Below are 24169 nucleotides of genomic sequence, written 5' to 3' on the forward strand. Positions count from 1 at the left end.
GATAAATCGAGAAGCGTATACGACGGTCAATCCAGATGTCCAGCATCCTTTGATTGCGTTCCCCATTAACCAGTCGCTAATGGCTCAAGATATTTGTCTCACGAGAATAATAATGGCAATCGTTTTCTGATTCATAACGTGGTTAATTTGAGGATTCATGAGTATTGGACCAGTTTTTCAAACCGACCGAGCTTCTATTCGTCTCGTTCAAATCGACATCACGAGTCAAGTCGAGAGAATGAGTTTTGATTTTGCTTTTACAACGTGCTTCGAATCCGTGGCAAAATCTCCAACTGAGAATCAAATTAATCATATTTAGTCACTTTCATCTTCAAGCTAGACCTCTTATTTTTCCTTCAAAACTTGGACTAATCCACGTTAATGTTTGCGTAAATGAAGAAAAGACGAAACGAAGAAGTATTTTGATTTGAAAAATCTATTAGTAACAATTTTTATATATAGATTTATATAGTGGTTTGATTCAATAATTTTCTTGATAGCTAAGTGTTCGATCAATAAACAACCTCTAATATGGATCAACTCAAAAGAAATGGAACCAAAAATTTTAAAAAAGATGTATTTATTGTAGATATGAAAAGCTCGATCGGCACCTAGCTCTTTGTCCTCGACAAAATTATTGCTAGCACTCGAGCAAGTGTATTCCATAAACAAACAAATGAATGAAAAGAATATATATGTGATCAAGTGTACATAAAACCCCCAAAATAAGGTACAAGCACTTATCTTTTATAGACAAAATCATTACCACCACATCATTTTGCTCCAATTTCTTAATAAGCACTTTCACATAATCAATTCCTTGAAACCCTAAAATAGGCAACACCTTTAGACATGTTAACCCCTCTAGACCCCTAGATTAGCTGCATAATTAGCTAGGAGCAATGAATTCCAATTATTCCAATGTAGCATACAATGAGTCGAAGTGCCATATTCCAAGTGGTAAGTATAGAGAATGTTTTCAAAATTGCTTTAGGGTGAACGTCTTGGTTTTGAATTTCATCATTTGACTTAAATGACTTACTAATTCAAATATACATACATACAATTTCTTACAAATCAAACCTAAGTATGGTTCATAATTCAACTAAGGAGGATATCCCTCGGGGCTATGGTACAATAGTAAAAGCAAAGACGGATTCTTTAGGTAGCGAGAAATCGATTCCCATGCAACACACTTATCATCTTCAAAATTAATCGAATCGTAAAAATTTAAATACATGGAACACCACGTTGCTTGGTGTTTGGACCAATGTTAGAGTTGACAATTTAAATCAATAGGTCAGAAAAAAAAAAAGTTTTTTATTGACATTGCTGCCCTTACATTATAAAACTTTGTTGGGTTGGTTATCAAATCAAGAAGGATATGTATCACTAAGATTCGATTTAGTTGTCTAGCATGTGGGTACTTGGTGCCTCTGGTTGTGAGAAAAAAAATATATTACTTCAAAGATTTGAAGGTAGACAGTGCTTAATGCTTAAGCTTTACATGCCTTTACGTACTCTCTCTCTACTTTTGCCAAAGTTCAGTGGACTGCACTGTGATTCTATATATATATATTATAGCTAACACAACAATTTATGTATAAATATGCATTATCATATAATATATCACAGTAAAAATATGAGAGGTTATTAAGATAAAATATATTGCACTCATGTTACATAGAATTTTATATTTATAACACTATAAGAATCCAACTTGAAATGATAAGACAGGATTCTTTTCACAATTCCACTTAACATCTCAGGTTCAACAGGTCATCATCTGGGTAGAAGATTACTTTGCAAGTGCAATCAACTGAAGATAGCATAATTGCTAAGTCTGACTACATGCAGCAATAGAGTCGTTTGAAGAACTTGACGAGACAACAACTTTTCATCATAATGTACTCTTGAACAATAGACAGGAAACAAAAGGATACAAATGTGGCTGCAAGGAATGGAGAATTAAAATGCCCTCGTATTATGCAGTTCAATTTTGAGAATCTTTCATCCCCTTTTCTTGATCAGAAAAATGGTGCACCAGAAAGCTCTGAAAGATAAAAGGATTCATCAGTTCCAAAGTCAACGGTTAGCCAATCTAAAACGTCGACTAATCTGGAAGACAATCGCGTGTAGTGAATTCATAAAAATATGGTTGCTGAAAATAAGTCAACACCAAACACCAAGTGTAGGCTACCTTTGCCTTTTAGACATTACCCAAACTCGTAGGTTATCCTTCAAGCATGAAGATTGAATAGAAATTCAACTTTATTTAATCAGACATTTGATATTCGGGTTCCTTTGCTATGAAAGACTATTGAAGCTGAAACAGAATTGAAAAGATGAATAATAAAAGTGAATCTTATGAAATGTAATTCTGATTAGCTTCTTGAAATTTGATTGATTAGATAGTGTCACTTTATGACTCGGGTAACACTGAACAGACAACGGATGAGGTTGACTCGTAAGCTGGGTAACATCAACTGGTTGATTGTCGCAGTATCCACATATCACATGATGATGAAGTTCCCTATGGAGGGGATGCAAGCAACATTCCTTATAGTCCAAATGCAGCATGGAAATGTTACTAGGCAAGTGAAGTGATGACAAGAAATCGAACATCCCCAGCAATAAATGGATCTGACAAAGCAACAATCACCCAACTAGGCTGGAGCTGTCAGTGCTTCTCAGCTCACATTCGCTGTCAGTGCTCCTATTCTTAGCACCTTCACTAGGTATTTCTGTGCTCACACCCTCTATAATAACTAGTAAGGTGAGGCAGGATAAATACAGATTCACTCTCCTTTGACATATCTCATCCTGTGGTTCTTTTGTCTGTCTGTCCATTTTTATGGTAACAAAGTGTCATTCATGTAACTGAATTAGGATGTAAAAGGGTACAAGATCTTGTGGGTGACTATTATGTTGGATGAGGGGGGTTAACTGATCTAAGAATATCAGCCCATTTTTTCCTTAACTCCATACAAATCTCTACAAACAAGCATAACTAAGAAACATGACATAGACCCAAATTGAAATCCCAACACTCACAGGTGTTTGTAAGTAAGGTTTGATTTGGGCCACATAGAAGGAAAAAAGCCAAGACGATATTTGTTGAATTTGAGGTCCAATAAAAAACACCCAAACCAACACCATTCACAAACATAGGATGAGTTGCACTTTGGAATAGCATAGAGGGGGAAAAACTCATATGGAAACTTGCAAATACATAAATGTTATATCAGATGAGACACCACTAACCTAAACAAGTTCAATGTAAGCCATGGGTGCATTGTCTCCACGCCTTGGTAGAGTTCTGATGATTCTTGTATAGCCTCCATCCCTGTCTCCATATCTATCTTGGACCTCTGCAAACAATGCATGGACAATTTGCTTCTCATATATGAAGCCCAATGCTTGTCTTCTCTTATGGAGAGAACCATCCTTTGCCAATGTTATCATCTTGTCTACAAACTTCCTCATTGCACTTGCCCTTGCTCTGGTAGTTTTTATCCTGCCATGTTTTAGCAATTGTGTTGTAAGACCACGTAGAAGAGCTCGACGTTGATCTGGGGGTCTATTGAGTTTTGGAACACGTCTTCCATGTCTCATTGCGTAGAATTTGCTCCCGAAGTCAATATTGCCGAGCATATGTTCAAAGTTATCAACCCCTGTAAAATGCAGAGAAAGGATGACATATAAAATAGTTCAGTAGTGACAACAGAGAATTAAAAGATAAATTAATAATAAAATTCAGTAGAGAAAAGTAGAAAACATATAATATGTCGAGTTGTGCTGATGTTGTGCACTGAAAAAAAGGAGCAACATTTAAGTGTTTATTATAGCAGGAAACAATATGACGACAGCATAAATTAAAGGGGCGAACCTGAATAGTCTTATCACTATAGTAGAACCAAAGGGAAGAAAGTAAAAGAATACAGGAGAGTGGAAAAAAGGAACAATAGTTGATGAAGGAAAATTGCCGTAAGTGGGGGATAAGCAAATGCAATGCAAGAGATGGAATACAAAAAAGGGAGTAGAGGAAAGAGAAACTAAGATTGTATACTCATCATGTTGTGAACATTGCTAATTGTTGCAAATTGCACCACTGAACCTTCAAGAAGCAAACAATCTGCCTCCAAAGAATGAATGAAATCTTTTTAAATACCAAAGAAACCAGCTTGTGAAGGATAGACAGTTGCTTTTATTAACAATTGTCAAGGCAGATTGCGTTCCCACAATTTGGCGTGAAACAAGCTTCATTACACACGCTAATACTTTAGGTAAATTAGATGTATCGACTTGGAGTTTGGGGTTGCCCTTGCAGCTCCTACAATTCCATAGTCTCCACTTTAGCCTCTCTTTTAATATCCTTTTGCAAATTCACATGTCTGAAAAATATGAATCTAAAGCTCTTGTTTTAATGCAGGAATTTTGGAAAAGGATCCTAAGAATTTGTTACCTGGTTTTGTTTATTAAGTTCCATGTCTTCTAAACAAGGAGTAAATATTTGTAATTCAATGTAAACACCTAGAAGTGCCATAGTGGATCTCCAGTTGCCAAAAAAAATAGAAATTGTCTTCTTTCACAAAGGACGCTCCAATGTGCAATTAAGAATCCTAGAAAAATGGCTAAAACCTAATACTTTGCATTTTTAACAAAGTCTTTTAGTATCAAATTCACAAATGACAATCCTTTATGACGATCATGAAACTCCAACCCGAAATGAGTATATGTTTCATCACAATTAGATAGATATCACTAACAATCACCATAATTCTAACTACTGTTGACCAAATTTAGTCAAACTGATAATTACTTACTGAAAATTAAGATATTGTCAAACATTACTATATATGAAGCCGATAAGAGTAATTCTGCTTCAAAATTTAAGAAAAGAGAAAAAGGAAAGGGGAGAAGATACGAGCGATGAACTTTGAACGACTTCAAAATTACGAGAAAGTGAGCATTTACGATATTTACCTATGCCAACAGAGAGAAGAAGAGTCATTGGAGCAAGGCCAGAAAAAGCCTGCAAGGGCATGGATCGAGCACGACCAGAACCCACTCGAGACGACGAAGGGAAGGACGAAGTTGGTGGGAAGCGAAACGAAGAAGGGCGAGGAGAGGGAGACGGGGGAAGAGCGGCGCGAAGAGTGGCCATACTCCACGGCGAGAGCGAAGAGGAAGCCATCGCCATTCAAGATGGAGAGCAGCGGTGAGGGGGAGGGATAAGCCCCAGAGAAAGAAATTGGACCGAGTGGATAATAAAAATTCTGCCTTTATCGCAGCCCGTTATTGCGAACCGCGGCCGTTTGACGATGCTTTAAGATTCGTGCCGCTGATATGAATACCCCGTCTCCGTCTCGCTCCGTCACTTCGATCCTCTCCCATTTCGTCGGCGACTGCTAACGGAGGTCGATCGCTGCTTGCTCAGCCTTCGTTTGATCAACTCGATTCCTCGTGCTGCGTCTCCGCCCTAGACCTTGCCCACTGCGAACTCTGGACCTCTCCTCACTGGGTACTAGTTCCTCCAACCTCTCTCTCTTTTGCTTCGTTCTGTTGAATCTTTGTGCGCTTGACAGCAATTTTTCGATCGGAAGTTCCAGTTTCCATCTTTATAAAGGTGTATGATCACGTTGTGCCAATTCGGATGCATTGGATTTCATAAAAGTCTGTAGTTACGAGTGGAAGAATTTCGTACATTCTTGGTATCTTGCCTTGACAGAAGGGATTTTGATTTCTTTTCTTTCAGTCGCATACCAATACTGTCATTCACAGAAGTGTGTGTATTTAGATTCTCAGAGATGTGTCTGTTTATTATTTTCCTGTGTATCATGCAATGCTTGTCAATTTGTTATGCTAATAAATTTATCTTTATATTTTCTTTGTGCCAAACAAATAAGATAATAATATTGTGCAACAAGAAGAAAGCATTATTCTACCGAGCTATATGTAAATACAATTGAAGAGGAGTTGTTGTGTTTCATAATGATCTTAAACATTACTTCTAAAGATGGGTTTCAACTGTGGTCCTTGAAACTTCTCCATGTACTAAATTAGGCAACATTTGAAATCAACTTTTTGATGCTTGACTTACAAGCCTATGCTTTGAAGGTTTCAACTGGGCTGTTATAAGAAACTTTACATGGCTATTTAAATGTTCAATAAACAATCAGCATAGGTATATCACATTGGTTTTTTTTTGTAGACTTTGCCTGTGCTTGTGCTTATTATTCATTGAAATCTGACAAAGTGATGATGGGAAGATGGGAAAATTTCTTGAAAAATGTTGCTAGAAAATACTGACAAAGGACCAGTTGCACATTTGATAGCAGTTAGCAGATCTATGCAAACGCTGGGCTAAATCATCATTAATTAAGCAACCAGTCATCAGTGCCCTTGGTCTATACAGGCCCACTGGAACTTTTATAAGATTATAAATCAACATACAATTTCAATGTCCCTGACGAATTCTAATTTACAATCTTATACAAGTTCTTGTGGATCTATACAGACTGAGAGCACTGATGATTGTTGCATAAACAGTGATGCTTTATCCCAGATCATAGATTAGCAGATTCATTAGCCGCTAGAAAGTGTCCAACTAGTCCTTTGGAATTTTTCGTCCTTGGGTGTTAATATTAGCATAAAAAAATTGATGCTAATTTGATTACAGGACTATCTTTGTTGCTTCATCACAGAATTATGGTTTTGATTATACATATAGCAGTTTTACCTGGTTGATGTATGAAATATGCTACAGAGATTTCTTCTGGTGGGGCACATAACTCAAATACTTCCTTTTATTTACACTTCTCCACTGTGTTAAGAACGTAAGCTTCAGATATAAAACCTTAAATTATTACTAAATACTTCTTTAGTCACACAAACTTAAATATGTAAGCTTAAGGTATTTCTGTTGGATAATCTATTTTCTTTTGTTTCTATTTAATTGATATGTAGGAGCAGAACACTATCTGAGTTCTAAAGTTTGATGGCTCTTTGAGATGATAAAAAAGTTGTGCCATTTACTTGGGATTTTGGTTTACCTCTTATTTTATTATTTTGGTGGAATTATGGTAATGTATGAATTGTGCTGATTGAAATGATGTGTAAAAAGTTAAATATATGGTGTAGAAAGCTCAGATGAGTATATACTGAAAAAATACTCTTTTTTGTACTCATTTTTTTTACCCACATTAGGAAGTAATAACATGTGTTATGTTTAAAAGACCAATGATTGTTTTAATTAATGACGACAATAATAAATTAATATTGCTACTTTGTAACGCTAATTTAATAGTCAAATTTCAATCAGCATAGTGCTGGTATTAATACTAGTAATGCTCTTTATTTTTGTTCTTCAGTTATTCACTTCCCATCTTCTTACCATCTGATATACAAGGTCCCCCTTCAACTGCTTCCTCTGAGTTCACGTTTCTACAATATTGAGAAAAAGTTCTCTTTCCAAACGGAAAACTAGAAAATGATACTAGGCCTTACAAATAACAAATTATACAACATCATAACTTTCACGTAGTTGAGTTCTTCTAAATTCTATCAACACAGCCTTTTAAAAATAGTATCACATCATAATTATATAGATGTTTTAATAATTTCTACAACAACTCACTTACTACACTTTTGTCTGCCCTAACCATCATTAATCTATGTGGTATATTACATTTATCTATCATCTAGTCATGAACCATGTTAGGCTTAAATGAGTGAAAAGTTCTAGCATATGCGGTCCATGATAACCAAAAAAGCCATTATAAGCTCAGCATCCATGGATGGCTGAATGATCAAGCTGAAAACTTCATTGCCCAAAGTGACTGAATCGTTCACTTGTTTATGGATTATATGTGCCACCTCATCACCCTTGCTATCTAGGATCTTGCAATTTCTTGTTTTGAAGCATCCTTCAGTTCTGAAGTTTGGTACAGATGAATGGTTGTTAGGACTGTCCATGAACACCTCTGCTTTGTCAGCTCTCTGAATAATTGAATGCCTTCTCATAGAAAATATTTCAGTTTTACAACTTGTGTCCATACCATCCTCGTCTTTGAATCCCCTCCACCTGTCGTGCATGCTCAAGATCTGTCATTATGCAACAGGCATGGTTATAAATTGTGTTGTGGCAATTTGTTCAACATGTAAGAAAGTCTCAATTATTGTTCTATAGACCATTTTACATTTTATAGGCTTATCTCAGTATCATCAACAAAACCTTGCTTCACAGAGTCATTGTTTTGACTTAATTTTGTCTTCTTAATTGCCAACTGTTTTTTCATTAAAGCTTACTTGTGTGATTTCTATTTCCTTGATAGGTTAAACTAATTTTTAGGGATATTTATATGTATAATGCAAAGTTAATATGGGTAGGTCAGATGACGTTTAATTTTGGTACTTCTAGGTAAAAGTTTTTGAAGGAAAAAGTACTTAATGCATTCGAGCATATCATCCTAAAAGATAGGCTATCGGTGCTACTTTCTTCAAGCATGACTGTATTTTTGAGAACATTAAAAAGTTTCTGCAGGGAAGTTTATGGTCAATCAATATCATATATAAGCTTATTAAATCGGGATAAAAATTTTAAAATGTTTTATTCTATCTGATCATAGAAAACCAGTGTGAAATTTTAACTGCACATCTCTCAATCTGTAGATTTTGAACTTAGCCTTTGTTATCCTTAGTAGTTTTCTTCTGTCTTACCATATTATGGCTATTGAAAATATGGTTATTGAAAAGTGGCAAACTAAAACAACTTTCATGGTATACCTGTGGCCTCAAAGCCATGATTAGTTTTCCATCCCCGTTCATGAGCAAAAGCTCTCCTGCAAAACATTTGTGCTTTCTTGAGTAATTGTCAACCCGAAAAGCTAATCTTCCCCTGCTATCATAAATTGTGAACCCATCTGTTCCTTGAAAACCCATGCTTGACTTGTTCCATACTGTCCATACTGATGGATGGCTTGCTATTGTACTGAGCTCTTCATCATCGTTCCTGCTCTGTCTTGGATGAATCCTAGACATTCTCTCTGTGATTGGATTAAAAGGAAGGGCGCTAAGAACGCTTCTCAATGGTGAGGTTGCTTCTGTCATGGCATAATGTATTTATAGAGCACATACTCTTCAGGATTATGAATATAGTGGCAGAAGTTATGTATAATTTGGATTTTGTGATGAGAGGAGAGAGTTGTCTTTTTTAAACTGTAGATGAAGATAATCAGGAATGAGATTCCAGGTATTCTAATCAGCCGAAAGAGCAAAAGCATGGAACTTTGATTCCAACCACTGTGTTCATTGTTTAATGAACTTGCTGCTGTGCTGATGCAAGTAGGCAACAACAGTAAGAGAAAATATTCTATTGCTCCCAAATTAAGCAATAAATTGGATCATCTGATATTTCAAAGAAAGTACCAAATGAATTCAATTCGGAATGAATGTTCTTTTGCAGCCTACTTGTTCGCAAGAGAGATAGCTACAATTTATTTATGCATTGCATTGACTCTTGGTTTATGGAATGGTAGCCATGCAAAGGTGTTTTTGCATTTCATCTTGGCTGAAAATCCTTTTCTTTGGCTTTTAAAATTTCTTTTTCTTATGGCAGGTAAAGTAGCTCGTGGTAAAGGAAAAAATACAACCCAGATAATGCTGACAGGCAGGATCTAAAATGGAGGGTGCTTAGCCAGAATCATGCCTTATGACTTACCCATTGGAGAAACGAGGTTGTGATGGCTACAGATAAACTGATGCAACACTGCTACTACTAGAGAGTAGGGGCTTTAACTTGTATAATTAGCACATTAAACTATCGTTTCATCGACCCATGCTAGCTTAAGTCATTTTGTTGAACTGTGGTAGATCCAGTTTCTTAAAAGTATGTGTTTTCCTCAGAATTTTGATTTAGCTATGTTAGAATTTTGGAACTTCCGCTAGTCTGATTGATGTAATTGGAGAACCCTTGGCTTTTTGCTGTCCCTAGATAAACGTGTTTCACTTTATTTTATTCTCCAGCTCTATGCAATCTGTGCGTGCACTATTTTTTCACAACAAGCTTCAAGTCGGCAAGCCTTTCCGTGTGCTTAAGTTGATGGATTCCTTCACTGGCTTCACACGTAAGGCCTCAAACAAAAAAGGAGATGCCATGGAACTTTGAACTTTTGCAAGTTTAATCTCACATTGCCAAGATGCCACACTAACTCATCTATTATCGTGTAGGATTTTTTTTTATTATTTTGTTTTGGAAACAGTAGCTCACTGAGAGACTACAATTGTGTTATTTATTACCTTCATTTCCACTTGTATCTGGCCCAATCTGTTTCTACATCTTTGGAATTGCTTCAGTTTATTTCTTTTACAATTGTATGCCTACTTAACTCGAGTTGAAGAACAAGGCAACTTGAGTTACTATTTTGGATTTTAGTTGTAATATCGATTCCGAAGAGATTCTTCATTGCTAGCCCTTCACCTTTGTTCTCAGTTCTATCACAACTCATTCCTACTGGAACCCCGAGAGCATGCAGTTATTAAAATGGTCGATAACAGTCGATCAGATGTTTTCAAATTAAAATTTGATTGTTTAATGTTCTTGTAACATAAATACTACCTGATTAGGGGTTTCCTTAGCGAACATTTTTAAAATGTCAACAATTCATACCTTCGTTGAGTACAAAACAATTAGTGCATTCTTCACTAGAAACCCAAAAGTTTGTTCATCTCATAAGGCCTCAACCCATGGGCACGAGGCATCTACACTTGAAGAAACAAACTGGCAGGCATCTATGTGACAACCACCGAGGGATTAATCACATTGACGGGTTTTAATCCCACATCGCATAGTGGTATAAGGAGGTAGCAGACAGACGTGTATAAGATAGGAGCTGTGTGCAACGTTGAATCATACTTACCTGGACGGGGTCGACGGGCGATCAGAAAGGCTCGTGTCCTAAATCAACGGCCTCCATTGCACTTCGGAGGGGCGTTGGTTTACCATCTCCCCAAGTGGGAGAGTGGACGTCATAATTTGTGATAGAGGGGGTACGCGCGTGCGCGGCCCCTGCCAATATAAATTAAAATTTTGTTTTGAGTGTCCTTTCTTTTAATTAATTAATAATGTGTTCGTATTTTGCCTCTTGGACGTTGAGGGCCCATCTTACGTTTTGATTTCACCACGAATAACAGTGTATTTCTCACGAAGCCTAATTGCATTAGTTCGAAGGATCATTCGTGTCACTGGATATCAGAATTAGTTTGCACAGCTCGGTTAAGAAAATAATTACTCACCGTGCAAATCTGGAAGCAACTTTGAGCGCTTTAAAGTATAAATCAATGCAACAAGATCTAGAAAGTAGAATATGCAACTAATCTGTCAGCAAATATGATAAAATGAATTTGGCTGAGTAATGCATTCTTCACTAGAAACCCAAAAGTTTGTTCATCTCATAAGCCCTCAAGCCATGGGCATGATGGGCATGAGGCATCTACACTTGAAGAAACAAACTGGCAGACATCTATGTGACAACCACTCATCCTTTAGTACTTGGATATAAAAATCTGATAGTATGCTTGAGTTTATCAAGGATTGAATAACCTTCCTTTCCATCCCTAATCCAACAGCCAAATGTTCTAGTCATTTCTTCACTAGAGGCTAGAATTTGGTTGACTCAGCCATCAGCTGAGGGAAAAAGGACTCCTTTTTATTATCATAATACATCAAAATATTAGTATGCTTCTCGTTGTGCAACAAGTTTCTTACCAGTAATCCATGCAGCAGATGTGCTTCTACAGGGACTTCGCCAATTTTCCACCTTAACGTTGCTCATAACTCCTGTTAGCGTTTAATCGGTTTTAAAAAAAAGTGATAAAATGCTAACTTGCTATACAGATCGTAGGACTGTCATGCCTCAGCCACATATCATCATAAAAGTTACCCGCAAGATCCATTTAACATCCAGGCAATCAACAGAGCACACCAAATGACCGTAGGAATTTCCAGAAAGAAACTTTACAAGTAATTTAGAGCACTTGTAAGTGGTTCGTGGAAGGAAACCAAAGGAATCCTTCTCAAAATCATGGAGATAAAGAGGGGCAGGGGGAAAACATGTAGGCTAGTGAAGTGAGCACATCACTGCATCCGAACCGCCATGAAACAACCGCGATGATGATCAAAATCGAGAGAAGGAAGGCATAGTTATAAGTAGAAGCTTGATTCTGCTCTGGTTCGCAAATCGCAACCGAGCTAGAGGGGAGGGATTAATCACATTGACGGGTTTTAATCCCACATCGCGTAGTGGAATAAGGAGAGAGCAGACAGGCGTGTATAAGATAGGAGCTGTGTTCAACGTTGAATCATACTTACCTGGACGGGGTCGACGGGCGATCAGGAAGGCTCGTGGCCTAAATCATCGGCCTCCATTGCACTTCGGAGGGGCGTTGGTTTACCATCTCCCCAAGTGGGAGAGTGGACGTCATAATTTGTGGTATAGGGGGTACGCGCGTGCGCGGCCCCTGCCAATACAAATTAAAATTTTGTTTTGAGTGTCCTTTCTTTAATTAAAAACTCTGTCCAAAATTTCACCACGAATAACAGTGTATTTCTCACGAAGCCTAATTGCATTAGTTCGAAGGATCATTCGTTTCACTGGAGATCAGAATTAGTTTGTACAGTTCGGTTGTACAGTTCGGTTAAGAAAATCAATACTCATCGTGCAAATCTGGAAGCAACTTTGAGCGCTTTAAGTATAAATCATTGCAACAAGATCTAGAAAGTAGAATATGCAACATGTTGCACTCAGTGCTCATGTTTATTCCATAAGTAATGTGAAGCTAATTCATTTGTTATTCAGACAAAGCTAACCCAGAAGGCCATGCGAATCTCCACTCGGAAACCACATCAACAAGAAAGTAATAGGCCTTAAATGAATCACACACATGCAAGGCAACCATTGATCCCTCTCTGTATGAACTCAGCAACGAAAGGTGGAACTTCCTGGTTCATGAAGTGGGCATTGCTGCGGCTGAACCACCGTGAATGGAACTCGGAGCCGAGACGCGATGATGCTCGATGAATTGACCGTTAACAAAAAGAAAGGCAGGGCTGTGGATGGAAACTCGATGATGCTTTGGTTCGCAATTGACCCAAAGGGAGCTCTGTTGTCCGTTTCAGGTAAACAAAGGCATCCTCAAAATAACTAGTGAAGTGAGCACATCGCTGCATCCGAATCACCATGAAACAACCCCGATGATGATCAAAATCGCGAGAAGGAAGGCAGAGTTGAAAGTGGAAGCTCGATTCTTCTCTGGTTCGAACCCGACCAAGAGGGAGCTCTGTTGTCCGCTTCATTGGAGAAGGGGATTAGCCACATTGACGGGTTTTAGTCCCACATCGCGGAGTGGAATAAGGAGAGAGCAGACAGGCATGTATAAGATAGGAGCTGTGTGCGACGTTGAATCATACTTACCTGGACGGGGTCGACGGGCGATCATGAAGGCTCGTGGCCTAAATCAACGGCCTCCATTGCACTTCGGTGGAGCGTTGGTTTACCATCTCCCCAAGAGGGAGAGTGGACGTCATAATTTGTGATAGAGGGGGTACGCGCGTGCGCGGCCCCTGCCAAAACAATTAAAATTTTGTTTAATTATTCTTCCTTGTTAATTAATGTGTGGTTCGTATTTTGCCAACCTAATTTCAGTAGATAGAAGGATCATTTGTTTCTTTACTGGAGATCAGAATTACTTTGCTCAGTTCACTTAAGATACTACTCACCATACAGCAGCGACGACAATGACCGATACCACCGAAAAGAAAGGCAGGGTTGTGGATGGAAACTCGATGATGCTTTGGTTCGGAATCGACCAAGAGGGAGCTCTGTTGTCCCGTTTCAAGTAAACATAACTCGAGAAAATACTAATTATCACACCAATCAATGATTTTAAATACTTTATTTATATGATTTAATTACATCTCTCTGTCCTCCTTTTCTCCTCCTATTCTTCCAAGTAAACACCCGTCACAGCTAAGATTTGATCTTCACAAATTGAAAAATCTATTGCTCCACGATTTCCGGATCGTTTGTATCATGCTAAATCAGCCATGATTAACATAAAATGATTAAATAAGGTCCATTATAGCAGTGCTGTCATGAGGTATCGGATATGGTTTTGTTTAGAGATATATATGAATGTTTGTTGTTGGATCACTGTTCGTCAGTAAATAAATGAACGACACATGACATTGAAACTTATATTATAAGCTTAAAAATTCTTTTCTCCGAGGTAAATATTTCTTTCAAAGATATTTTAAATTTCTTTCATTACAAAGAATTTCTTTTAGCTTGTAAATTAAGAAAGTTACTGGCTGGTATAAATATCAAAGTGGCTTTGGCTTCACGAAAAGAACTAAATAAATAAGAACAAAGTCAATATTAATTTGCTTATGACATATCTCGTGCAGCTTATCTGACAGATACAACAACCCACAAAGGCATAATTAAAATAGATAGAGAAAATTTTCATTTCAGATTGTAAAATTATATATTTTTCAGATGCTTCTTAGAAGTTGAAAATTTTATTATTTTATCTGATATTTAACAAACATATAATACCTGGAAAATTATCAGCCATAAAGATTTGAAGATTTTTATATTGCGTACGCTGTCGGTCATGCATGCATGCATGCACGCACGCGGTCTTTTGTGTCTGAACGTGTAAAAAGATGTGCTGAAATTATTATATTTTTTTGGCGACTGCACTTTTGATTTATTATTTTTTTAATAAAAAAATAATATGTTTATCTTTTTGGTGAGACGCGAAGGAAAATAACAAGAGTTTCGTGTAAAAATAAATGAAAAATTAATAAAAGAATCCAATTCGAAGAAGCCACCTAGACCTAGTTGCCAGTTGGCAGTTGCTACCCTCATCGGATTCTCAATAACCGCCTCGCGATAGAACGACGGTGGCAGGTGGCGATTCCGTCCATCCATCCGACGGTCACCATTTGATCCATCACGCCTTCATCACCTCCTGCTTTCTCGAACCATCTCTCGCCGGATTCCCTGTATCATCGTCGTTCACGCACACCGAGAATCGAGGAATAAGCCGCATCTTTCGCGCCTATATATAAAGCATCCGCCTCCTCCCGGTCTCTGGCGGCAGCTGGTGGAGCTCCGACGACGGTTCCTGACCACTTGAAACCCTAGGTTCAAGCTTAGATCCATCCCTCTTGCTCATATTGATGGGATCCGGAGCGTGCGCAGTGGAGGTCCTTGGAAACCCCAGCTTCGCTGTGGGTTGCCTTGTAGGGGGTCTCTTCCTCGCTCTCTCCTTCCTCTCCATCCGCCTCCAGTCGTTTCTCCCCGGTGTGCGGCTCCCCGGGATCCGCCGCAGGAGGAAGCGTCCCGTCAGGGTCTATATGGACGGGTGCTTCGACATGATGCACTACGGCCACTGCAATGCCCTGCGCCAGGCTAGGGCACTCGGAGACCAGCTCGTTGTTGGAGTGGTGAGTGATGACGAGATCAAGGCGAATAAGGGGCCGCCTGTCACTCCTCTCCATGAAAGGTAGGCATTTGGCATCTTATTAAGGGTCACCTGAGATATGGAGTATAGGACTTTAAAAAAAAAAAAAAATGTAGCAATCACACGGTTTTATTGTCTTTTTAGTCAATTAATTGGTAAAATTTCATCTTCTCGTAGTCTTGGTTTCGCTACGCTACCTGAATGTTTCTCCCCATCATCCCTAAACCTTAGATTAATGACTCTAAACAGTAATTCGTAATCCGAGCCTATTGCGTCCTTCGGCCACTGATCACCATTGCTTGGTTATCGTCTGATTTTTTTGCCTCGATATTAATAACCGTGATTAAAGCCTATTAAGATGACTACTTCCTTCTCTTTTATGGTTGAAAACTGAAATACAATTCTTTTTTTTTTTTTTGGACTGTTGTGCTCGCTCACAGGTTCGTCCTAAAGAATCAGAAAGAAAAACCATTTTGTTTGAGCACTTGAAAATTGCCAATTACTTTTTACTACCATCTCTTGGCCTTTCAGTTAGTAATGCTTCCTGGAAATTTCTAGTTGTCTATAGACTCTATACTATATTTCTTTTTCATGAGATTCATCGCTCAAATTCTCCAGATTCTATTTTATGGATGTTTAATATGAGATTTTGGTGTTTTGATGTCCTCAACTGTCACTACCTAACATGAATTACCTCTTTAACTATCATGAAGCTATTAATCTTCTTTTGTTAAGGTTGATATTACTAAAATTATATCTCAAATTTTCAAACAAGTAAGAGCAGAGTTATGGCTACCATTTCAGTTAATTCTGCCTTTTTTATGACATGTCAATTATTTTAGTTCTTCATGTTAATTAAAGTTTTGGGCAAATTTCATGTCACCTCCCAAGGTTTACCTACTTTTTCACAATGACCTTAGAGTTTTAAGATCATCAAAATACCCCCAAATCTCTGAAAAGTCCTACAATGTTACCATAGAATCACAACACTATTAATATACTTGATGGGATAATGTAGTTTTCAGCTCCAATAAAATGATACCACATAATTTCAACTTTTTGGGAGCATTCTGACAATATCAAAACTCTAGGGGACATTTTAAAAAAGCAGATGAACTTTAGCTGGTGAAAGAAATTTTTTTACCTAAAATTTTTTCCCACTTTTTTTTTTCAGTTTCTCAAAGACAGTTTTGCATCTCCCGTCTAGGTTAGAAAATTGATATGTATCTGATGTTAGATATGATTGTGATGGTATCGATGATCCCTTGATTTTCCCACAAATTGATTGAAAAAGAAGGAAAAAATGATGGCTGCCTATCGTGTGCTCTCTTTCCTGAGTTTAGGGCTAGCATATAAGCCGTGCTACTATACCAATTATTAATTAAAAAGTTTAAGATGCTACATTGTATCTTGTTGCAATCACTTTACATCTTATCTCAAACTCATTGCATTCTCATTTATACTTATTCCCCTCCATTTTTTTTCTTGTCATTTGCTTCAGTTGCCCCACTTTTCTCTTTCCTTTCCTTGGTCTTCTTTCTTAACTGTCAAATTACCTGGATTGGTCAAATAAGGATAACTTTTTATATGTCAATGTAAAAGTTTATATCACACCAATTTTGTTAGTTTCAGTGACATTGGTTTACCTTGTAAACAAAGTTGCAGTTCATGATCGCACAAAGATCTAAGCATTGCCATTTCTGTAATTCTTTCATATTTCGTATTTTGGTAGGATGATTATGGTACGTGCAGTGAAGTGGGTTGATGAGGTCATTCATGATGCTCCCTATGCTATAACTGAAGAATTCATGAAAAAGTTATTTACTGAATATCAGATAGATTATATTATCCATGGGGATGATCCTTGTCTGCTACCAGATGGTACTGATGCATATGCTCTGGCCAAAAAGGCTGGTCGATATAAACAAATCAAAAGAACTGAAGGAGTATCTAGCACTGATATTGTTGGTATTGATTCTGCCCTTTGTTTTTTCATTTGTCTTTTTAATTATAGCCCTTTATGTGACCTGAACAGTATCTGTTTCATCTATTTGAACGCATTCAGTTTGATACAGATGCTCTAGTTTTGCAATTAGTTATTATATTTGTAAATTTCCCTCATGTGTTGGCGGACAACTCAATTGAAAAACCATATATTTAACTGTCTTAGGTCATTCATCTTTTGCTGGATAGGTAGGATTCATAGACTGGAACTCTTGCAACAATATCATGTTAAGTTTGATTTGATTATTTAGTGACAAGTGACAACATATTCAAGCATAATCTTGCTACAGAAGATAAAATCTATATTTTGATGCTCTCAACAGATTCATCATTGGCAGGTGTTCAATTTTCTAATCAACATTTGTTAGATTTTGAAATTTATAAATTGATCTTGAACATTTCTTGTGAATTTGATTCAATTCTGCTTTCAATATTTGCTACATGATCTTCATGTTCAGTTTTAGCATAATGCATACCTTACAGCAACAAAATTCATGTGGAAGATCTTTCTGCCTTAGGTAAGTCACCTGTTGGCAACATAGATCTGCGTTTTGCATTCTGCAAGTTTGAGGCATATATGGCTTATCACTGTCACTACTTTTTTTTATTTTTTTCAATCTTTAAATTTGTAGATCTATATAGTAGGCTAAATATTGTTTTTTTTTTCATATACCACTGATTCTATAGCTATATAATGTTATTCATTTTTCTTATGTATCAAGGTTTAAGCTTCTTTTGTTCTAGAGTCCATTAAACTTAACTGATCCCTTAACATATTTGAATATATACTGTGGTCCCTAATCCCTATTGAAATCGACATATACAGGTCGCATGCTACTTTGTGTAAGGGAGAGATCCCTGGGTGGTAGTAATCATTCTTCTTTGCAAAGACAGTTCAGTCATGGGCACAACCAGAAAGTTGATGTTGCAGGATCTGCTACAGGAACTCGGATATCCCATTTTTTGCCAACATCTCGGCGAATAGTGCAATTTTCTAATGGCAAGGTATAATGCCAGAGCCTTTTCCAAGTTAAATGCTAGTAATTGTCGTTGGCATATTCCCACTCGAAAATTCATTTTTGTGATACTTGACATTATTTTTCTCATTGATGCTACAAGAATAATTTGAGATTTGGTCAGTGTTTGGCAAAAAAGTTATGTTTGCAGATTGTTACTAGTAATATATCACCTAATTGTCTTTTCCAATACTGTCATCCTTAATCCTGAAGAATAACAATGTTCCTTGTTGTAGCTGAGCTTTGTCAATTATATCATTGCCTCTTGCAGTGTGTGACATACAATCTTGTTTTATGTTTTTAGACATTGTGTTCTCCTGGGAGATAGAAATTAACAATCATTAAACAGACAGCTGTGCTATACTGGTCAGCAGGTTCTTGTGCCTGTATTCTTAGCACAGGAAATTGTTTTTTTTTAATTTAATCATTCTAAATCCTGAGTAAAGTTAAGTGCAGTAGTTTATCTAAAGATTTCCTCTATGTTACTGTGGCGCATATAGTGCACAAATATTGTGCCATACTGACTTTGCAATTTTAATTATTTTTTTAAATTTTGGTTTCAAGTATAATCATGGTATTTATCCTTACCTAGTTTTTTTCCCATTTATTATTCAGGGTCCAGGTCCCAATGCTCGTATAATTTACATAGATGGTGCATTTGATTTATTCCATGCTGGACATGTGGAGGTGTGATCTACTTCCTTTTCCCCCTGTTTATTCTGTGGTAATTGTATGACTCGTTTGCTATACATGACATTTGAAGGCATATTAGACTTCTGAGAAATTTGTTCTATTAAACTATGAAAAAACAAGTTCACTGCATTATCAACATAAGGATAGTTAGAGCTCATCATTAGGTGTTGCATCATTTAGATTCTTGGGCTTGCTTGGATTTAGAATAGTCCCTTTGTACCATGATTAACAATCTTAAGATGTGCTTTGAATCAACTTCTATATTTGAAACAAATGTATAAGTATTGGTTTAATGAAGTTATATGTGAACTAATAAACAATGCTAAACATAAATTACAAACCATGGTTAAACAAATAAAATATGATGAAACATATATTATAGATGCAACAAGGAGAAGGTATTGTGATAGTAGCTATGGACAAGTGGGAAAAAATGCTGCAATTAAAAAAGCTACTATGGATATAATTAGTATATGAGAAGACCAAAGAGTGTGGACCTCATTCCTTACTGTTGAATCCATGAGGTGGTCTTCATTTCTCATTTGCTTGATTAAATAAGATGAAACAAGAAGAGAGAAGAAATATCCCAAAAACGTTGGCCGAGGTGACAAGTGTGGTGATTGCAGTAGCCAGTATAGAAGAACATATCCTATACCTGCATAGTGACAACCCAAACACAATAACACAGGCTGTGTAGTTATGAGTACCCAAAAAACCCTGCTCTGTTGCCACCCCTATGAATATTTCTAGTGTTCGAAGGCTGAAACACCAGCCTAGATTAATCATGTGCCAGATTTCGATGCAGTGCTCCATGGACAAGGGGGAGGCTGGGGTTATCTCTTGTCCACTTCCCTTCTCAAGATTGCATCTTAATGTCATCAGTCTTGTTTGGGTATTGGTATGAATATCTTGTTGTAAGATCTAACAATTGAGGGTCAAATTTTAATTTCTCAACAATTTAAATTGTTTCTCTGCTGTTTCATGTTGTAGATAGAAAATGTTTCCTTGTTGCGATTATGGTTCTAGTGTAGTCAAGCCTATTATTTTGCATTGGACTTTGAATTAACGTCTAATAATAACTTTCAGTCATACCAAAAGGTCATACATCCAGCTAATGCACTGGGAAGCATTACAGCATTTTCCTTTTCCATTTGAGTTACTTGTTAACAAATATCTTTATTGCTTTATTTCTAAGCCTTTCTTTTTGTGACTAGCATATGGTATAACATTGCTTGACTATTGACTTCTTGTGCAGATACTTCGACTTGCTCGAGAACTTGGAGACTTCCTTCTTGTAGGAATTCACACAGATCAAACAATCAGGTTGCTTTACTCAATTTCAGGCTTTTTTTTTATTGAACACTTTTTTGTTTCATTATTAATTGTGAAAGTTGGCCAGAGAAATGATTCACTTATTGTATATATTTTTCATGTGCAGTGCCACTCAAGGACTCCATCGTCCAATAATGAATCTCCATGAGAGAAGCTTGAGTGTTTTGGCATGTCGTTATGTAGATGAAGTAATAATTGGTGCACCTTGGGAAGTTTCAAAGGATATGGTTGGTGCTTATTAAACTTCTTGTGTCTAACCTACGCTCTTTCGAATAGAGGCCACTAACAAAAATTGATCTTCTTAATCATAGCCTTGGTTCGGTTGTATGAAGAGGCTGACCTAATGTTTCTTCACCTGTATGGTTATAGACTGAATAAATGAAGGGTCAATGCCTCAAATCATACGTAAGTCTTGGGTCTTGCTATCTCATACACCAACTTTTTCAGTGCACTAGAACTTCATAAGTGAGCAATTCTAATTACTCTGGAAATTAAATTGACTCATGGCGACAATAAATCTGAGACACCTATTCAGCATTTGACTATCAAAAATAATAACAACATTTAATATTCTTCATTTTCCCCTTTCCCTCTCTCTGTTTTGTTATTCCTCTACACTACTTTCATTGGAGGCATTGCCATTAGAGTTGCTATCATAAAGGTCGCACTTCTATGTAGCGCATGTTACAAAGGTCACTGGTCACTTTCTCCACCTCCTGTGACCTGTAACTGGCAGTAGCGGCTTTGATGAAATGCCTGTAACGAGATAGAGGGGGAGGGGAAAAAAATAGAAGACATAGTAGAGGGAGTTGCAAAGGAATTTTATCTATTTATTTATTAATAAAAGTGGTGACTGAACATCCTAGACAATTTCCCATCAGCATCCCTCTATTTAATTTTGGAGTGTTAATAATCTGATCAATTTGACAAAGTTCATAAATGCAAATGTACTTAAAATTAGTTTATGAATTTGGCAATATGCCCCAGTTTGTGTGATTTGAAGCATTTACCCTGACAAAAGACATGGATTAGCATTGATAATCACATTTCTTGTTGTTTTATCTCTCAAAGTTCAGTTGGAGGATGTTCTTTGTGAAGTTTGTTCATATCCCAGCTTATGTATTCTTGTTGGAATTTTGATGAATGTATATTAACATAGATGATCTATGGTTCCTAATTTAGAAAACCTGATGAAACAGCTGCTTCTTGATATTTTCATACCCATTTCGAAAGCCAAAATGAATCAGAATGCTGGGCGTGTATGTTAGGATCGCCGACTATTGGCATTTGCATACAACTTTTAAGTATTTAGATAACTTCTATTCCGGCAGATACAATTTCTGAATCTTGAAATCACACTTTCTTTGAGTGGTTCTGAGAATAGGCTCATGAACATGAAGGCTGTGGTATTAATTATGTATTGATTATTATTTTGTTATATGGATGCTTGTATAAGTGTTGGCCATTTATTTGCTCCATTCATTCATTTGTGGTGGTATCTGCTATAGATTAAGCTGACCCTTTTTCTGTGTATCTACAGATTACCACATTTAATATCTCATTGGTTGTTCATGGAACTATAGCTGAAAATATGGATTTCTTAAAGGTACTGCTATGATGTTGGATGTTATAGTACCACTAGAATATTGATAGCAGGACTATTGACACTATATTTTGTCTGACTGTCCATAGGAGGATTCAAATCCATATGCCATTCCCATGGCTATGGGAATTTACAAGCAACTACAGAGCCCTTTGGACATCACAACTAGTACAATCATAAAGAGGATTGTTTCTAACCATGAAGCATATCAGGCATGTTCAAATTGCTTTTGAGGTTATCATATTACAAGTATTGTTTTTTTTTATCATCATCCTATCATATCAGCTTTGTTTATCATATTCTAAAGGATTCTTAAACATTATCTTCAATTGGAGCAATTGAATTGGTGCCATTTGCTCCATAGTCGTATTATATAGCAGTATAACAAATCACACTGTAAGCAATTTATCCTACAAGCCTAAATGCTTATGCTTGTTAAACTGCCCATCCTTCTTACATTGTTACAAGTATTTCATCATTTCCAGCTTTAGACAATTGCTTGTGGCTTTAGTCTACTCTTTTGGATTTTGCTCAAACATTCGATTCCGCAAGACTAATAAGCCATGTTTTACTCTCTGTTTGATGGATTTATGATGCCCTGCTAAGTGTACATTTTCGTCATGCAGAAAAGAAATGAGAAGAAAGAAGTGAGTGAAAAGAAGTATTACGAGAACAAGAGCTATGTTTCAGGAGACTAACTCAAATAAACAAGGTTTACTAGAAAAAGTGATTTCAGAATTGTCGCATTGCTAACTCCTGCAGAGGCAGCTACTGCAATATCGAGCAGGCCCACCATCAGCTCAAGTTTTGTTTGTTTCATATTGTTCAGGTCAATATGCAGCTTCATAAGCAGATCGTTCAAGTCCTTGATTTGATTTGCCTACATATATTCTTCCATTAGCAATTAGATTTGCTATTTGAGCTTTTGTTTTGTGATGAACATTATTTATTATATATTTATATACGCATTGATTTGTATAGTTCTTGTGTTTTACAATTCAGTAGCCAAGATCTAATATAATTTTGGTTGGTTTAGATCAAAGGAAAATCCCAAGAGACAAACTGAACTAGCCTAATAATAAATGGTTATTTGTTAACTAATAAATAGTCTCACACTGTTCTTAAGGAACGGCTTACAGAGTCTCACGTAAATAGGAGTAATGAAATTTTAAGTCTCACTGTTCTTATATTTATTCTAAATGTTCTAATATTTTATAACTGGCAATGAACTTAGTTTTAATTAATTTAATGCTTAATTTTTAAATATTTCCTAAAAATCGTAAGAAATTTATCTCGTCCATAAATTTTTATCAAGAAGTCATTATACACGTGTCCATGTGCACGTCATCTACATGTACTGCGGAACTAGGGAGGAGAATGCCGTCGCCGGCGCGCACGCGCAAGGTGACATCTTTTGCTTTCCTTTAGCCCCAATTTTTCTCCTTTTGTTTCTTCGCCTTGGGCTTGCTTGATCCTGAATGTGGTAGGATTGTTCGGAGAGGGCACCGCGTATGCTTGCTCTTTTTTTTTCTCTAGGGTTTTTCCTGGGATTGTTGTTTAGGTCTAATCTTGATGTTTTTGGTAAAATTTTGGATCTCGCTGACGAATCGGCCTCGTGGACTGAGATTTGATCTTTCCTTCATTTTAATGCCAATTTGCAGGAGTCAATCTTCCCATTTGTCTTTGTCTTTCTTGTTCATTACAGGTAGGATTTCGATAAACTTTCGGCATTTCTTTTTGTTACATTATGTTCTGTTGGTCCTTGTTTCATTATGAACTTGGAGAAGCAATCTACTCGTTGCCTAAGTCCAAGTTTTCACAGAGAACAGTTTGTTTCTGCAATCTAGTATATTTCAGGATGCGACATTTAGGGATCTTGCTTGCTTCCGAGTTTTTCTTTTATTTATGCTGTGGGACTGTTAGAGGCGGCAGTGCCACAACGCCTCTTCTGGATGTTATTTAATTCTCAAAACACCAGCCTAGTTATCAGAAA

General features: G+C 36.9%; 3 protein-coding genes and 3 non-coding genes across 8 annotated transcripts; 4 read left to right on the plus strand and 2 right to left on the minus strand.

The window, feature by feature from the left end:
• Nucleotides 1–1765: 1765 nt before the first annotated feature.
• On the minus strand, nt 1766–5249 carry LOC141840876 (large ribosomal subunit protein bL17c). The gene is made up of 3 exons (XM_074728964.1): nt 4987–5249; nt 3265–3674; nt 1766–2053 (listed from the first exon to the last, which is right to left on the minus strand). Exons 1-2 carry the CDS (start codon nt 5201–5203, stop codon nt 3265–3267), a joined length of 627 nt encoding a protein of 208 aa, XP_074585065.1. The 5' UTR covers nt 5204–5249; the 3' UTR covers nt 1766–2053.
• A 2222-nt stretch (nt 5250–7471) lies between these two features.
• On the minus strand, nt 7472–9163 carry LOC141840730 (protein LURP-one-related 5-like). The gene is made up of 2 exons (XM_074728795.1): nt 8788–9163; nt 7472–8106 (listed from the first exon to the last, which is right to left on the minus strand). The coding sequence occupies exons 1-2, from the start codon at nt 9109–9111 to the stop codon at nt 7744–7746; spliced, it is 687 nt and encodes a 228-aa protein (XP_074584896.1). The 5' UTR covers nt 9112–9163; the 3' UTR covers nt 7472–7743.
• Nucleotides 9164–10911: 1748 nt separating this feature from the next.
• On the plus strand, nt 10912–11071 carry LOC141842488 (U1 spliceosomal RNA). Its single transcript, XR_012602925.1, has one exon. It is a non-coding gene; the product is annotated as a U1 spliceosomal RNA (small nuclear RNA).
• Nucleotides 11072–12362: 1291 nt separating this feature from the next.
• Nucleotides 12363–12522, plus strand: LOC141842500 (U1 spliceosomal RNA). The gene has a single exon (XR_012602936.1). It is a non-coding gene; the product is annotated as a U1 spliceosomal RNA (small nuclear RNA).
• Nucleotides 12523–13464: 942 nt separating this feature from the next.
• LOC141842451 (U1 spliceosomal RNA) lies at nt 13465–13624 on the plus strand. The gene has a single exon (XR_012602890.1). It is a non-coding gene; the product is annotated as a U1 spliceosomal RNA (small nuclear RNA).
• A 1304-nt stretch (nt 13625–14928) lies between these two features.
• LOC141839635 (ethanolamine-phosphate cytidylyltransferase-like) lies at nt 14929–23140 on the plus strand. 3 transcript variants are annotated; one of them, XM_074727430.1, is made up of 9 exons: nt 14930–15570; nt 17261–17496; nt 18359–18537; nt 19164–19235; nt 20497–20564; nt 20680–20800; nt 22114–22179; nt 22266–22410; nt 22803–22866. In XM_074727430.1, the coding sequence occupies exons 1-8, from the start codon at nt 15245–15247 to the stop codon at nt 22407–22409; spliced, it is 1212 nt and encodes a 403-aa protein (XP_074583531.1). In that variant the 5' UTR covers nt 14930–15244; the 3' UTR covers nt 22410; nt 22803–22866. The 3 variants fall into 3 exon arrangements, 2 of the variants coding, with proteins under 2 accessions (XP_074583531.1, XP_074583530.1); XM_074727429.1 differs by having other exon boundaries at nt 14931–15570; nt 22266–22388; nt 22803–23140; XR_012602709.1 differs by lacking the exon at nt 22803–22866 and having other exon boundaries at nt 14929–15570; nt 20680–20978; nt 22266–22388.
• Nucleotides 23141–24169: the final 1029 nt, after the last annotated feature.

This window comes from Curcuma longa, chromosome 11 (assembly GCF_044706935.1).
Source record: "Curcuma longa cultivar G26 ecotype Majalengka, Jawa Barat chromosome 11, ITB_CL_G26_1.1, whole genome shotgun sequence".
Taxonomy (NCBI): domain Eukaryota; kingdom Viridiplantae; phylum Streptophyta; class Magnoliopsida; order Zingiberales; family Zingiberaceae; genus Curcuma; species Curcuma longa.

Bases quoted from the DNA above. Each gene is read 5' to 3' on its own strand.
- LOC141840876 (XM_074728964.1), bottom strand. From the start codon at position 5,203: ATGGCGATGGCTTCCTCTTCGCTCTCGCCGTGGAGTATGGCCACTCTT. The intron at 3,675-4,986 runs GTAAATATCGTA...TGCATTTTACAG, and splicing joins TCTTCTCTCTGTTGGCATAG to GGGTTGATAACTTTGAACAT.
- LOC141840730 (XM_074728795.1), bottom strand. From the start codon at position 9,111: ATGACAGAAGCAACCTCACCATTGAGAAGCGTTCTTAGCGCCCTTCCT. The intron at 8,107-8,787 runs GTATACCATGAA...GCATAATGACAG, and splicing joins TCATGGCTTTGAGGCCACAG to ATCTTGAGCATGCACGACAG.
- LOC141839635 (XM_074727429.1), top strand. From the start codon at position 15,245: ATGGGATCCGGAGCGTGCGCAGTGGAGGTCCTTGGAAACCCCAGCTTC. The intron at 15,571-17,260 runs GTAGGCATTTGG...GTATTTTGGTAG, and splicing joins GTCACTCCTCTCCATGAAAG to GATGATTATGGTACGTGCAG. The intron at 22,389-22,802 runs GCATGTTCAAAT...TTCGTCATGCAG, and splicing joins CTAACCATGAAGCATATCAG to AAAAGAAATGAGAAGAAAGA.